At 45.6% G+C, this 2,171-nt stretch overlaps 1 protein-coding gene across 1 annotated transcript; it reads right to left on the bottom strand.

The window, feature by feature from the left end:
• Positions 1-1,031: 1,031 nt before the first annotated feature.
• On the bottom strand, positions 1,032-2,169 carry LOC104849170 (cAMP-dependent protein kinase type II-alpha regulatory subunit-like; the record flags this gene model as incomplete). Its single annotated transcript, XM_033761162.1, has 1 exon — positions 1,032-2,169. A coding segment is annotated over one exon (1,074 nt), but the record flags the coding sequence as incomplete, so codon positions are not given.
• Between the last annotated feature and the right edge of the window lie 2 nt (positions 2,170-2,171).

Genomic DNA, 2,171 nt, shown 5'->3' with positions numbered 1-2,171 from the left:
CCTTAGCCTCCTGAGAGCTGGGACTACAGGTATTGCTCCTCCATGCTCAGTCAAGAAAGAGGGGAGGGAAGGGGAGGGGAGGGGAGGGGAGCTTCTAAAGAATTCAAAAGTTGATAGTTCAAAAACCATATTATAGAACAACTCAAGCAGAAGGAATGGACAATAACCAGACCTGCTGAGGAAAGCATTTAGCTCAGAAAAGCAAAGTCACCTCCAGATCCCAGCTACTTCTACTGGTACCATGCTCTAACCAAATGAACTAAATGGCCACCCCTCGCTCCTTAAAAATGGATGTCCATTTATTCATTCATGCAAACTACAGAAGTTAAACAAAATATTCAACAAAAGAAAAAAACCTCCAACCCAGAAAACCTTTCCTTGCTCTCTACTGCTGGTAAAATGTGCTCAGTTAATTTATTTTTGCTCTAACATGGGTTCTACTAACCTCAGTCTGCTTTGGAGTACTAACCTGCCATGCCTTTCCATAAGCATCACCATGGATTTGCAAACAGCTATAATGTGTGAAGCTGTTAGCAGGCCGAATAATGCCAGTGGACCACAGACCTTCATCACATCTGGTACCATTTTCTACTACAAAAACAAAGGCAATTGTTAACACATTGTGGACTTTCCCAAAGGACAGATGAAGAGACTGAAGGCCTCATTTCTTCCCTTGAAAAGGATGGGAGGAGGGTGTCTACAGTTATACAGCAGGTTCCTGAAGACTTTATGGTAACTTCCAAAAGCAATAGCGGCAAGAGAGGAACGGATATTTACACTTTGGAATTTGTATCAGGCACTTAAATTGTTGGAGACATGCCATTCTAAACCAAAGATGCAAAAACTGGGTTGAAGTAATCATTTCGAGTGGTTTTATAGTAGGCTTTCAGAAGCAAAGTGGAGGTGTGGGTCAAACCTCTGCTCATCCTTTAGTGCTGACGTTCAAATTTTCCAAATGCCCAAAACCACAGCAATCGCAGCACTGGTGGCAACAGCAGAAATGGTTCTGTCGTGTCTATTTTCTGTATGTGTTCTGCGGCTCACCAGAAAGGTCTGGTGTTACACTGAGAAGGCTCTGGGATGTGGCATATCTATTTATTGTCCAGGGTCGGTCAGATCCAAGCTGGAGCCAAACATCTTCACTAGCTGTTCTTCATAGTGTGAGATGTTCCTCTTCATAATGTCCATGCAGGGCCCCAGAAGTCTCTCAAATGCTTGAACATCCATAACTAAGCAGGTGACATTTCCAACTGCATAAACCGAAGCAGCTCTAGGTTTGTTGGTGACCAGTGCAAGCTCTCCAAAGTACTGCCCCTTGTGGCAGCGGGCAATCTCAGCCTCCTGGATCCCAGCATCCTTGTTTGTTTTAGTTTTGCTCTTAATCATGACGCGCACTTCGCCAGACTCGATGATGTAAAAGCTGTCAGCCTTATCACCCTGAGTGATTATGCGCTCTCCGTCCTCGTAATTCTTTTCTCCTATCACATCCACAATTTTCATTCGTTCTGACACCTCTAATGACTTAAGGAGTGGCACAGACTCAATAAATGATTCGAACATCTTCCTCTTTTTTGCATTGTTTTTCACTATGATTCTTCTAAAAGTCACCCGGTCCAATCCCCACAAGGAGCCTTCAGAGGTGGCAATGATGGTGGCAGCCCTCGGTGTATTGTACATCAGGGCTAGTTCTCCAAAACTGCCACGGTTGGCATACTGACCAACAGAACGCAGTTGATTATCTTTTGTTACTAAAATGTCATAGGTTCCCCTTTCTATGACATAAAAGTTGTCTCCATCATCTCCTTGGTCAATGACATGCTCATCCACTTTGACTGTCCTTTCAAACATGGCATCCAGGACTTGAGAAAGCTGTTCCTGATCAAGATTTTTGAAAAGAAGAATATCTTTGCAAGCTTCCTGAAGTCTGCATCTCTGTTCATCAGTTTTAGGATTAATCACCCGCGGATCGGTATCTTCTTCCTCATCAGGGTTATAAGCCTCTGCAGAGACTGATACTCGTCTGTTGTATCTGCTGGGACACGGAACTTCCAGGTCCTCGTCGACCTCCGAGTCGCTGCTCCCTTCGACATCAGGGGCCGCGTCAGGTTCGGGCTCGGAGTCGCCTGACAGGGCGGCGGCGGCGGCCTGGGCGCGAGCCTCGCACAGGCGGG

Source organism: Fukomys damarensis, unplaced genomic scaffold (assembly GCF_012274545.1).
Source record: "Fukomys damarensis isolate Sample0158 unplaced genomic scaffold, DMR_v1.0_HiC HiC_scaffold_1, whole genome shotgun sequence".
In the NCBI taxonomy this organism is placed as follows: Eukaryota; Metazoa; Chordata; class Mammalia; order Rodentia; family Bathyergidae; genus Fukomys; species Fukomys damarensis.
The sequence above is the reverse complement of the archived record's forward strand: the minus strand, read 5'-3'. Positions and strand labels throughout refer to the sequence as shown.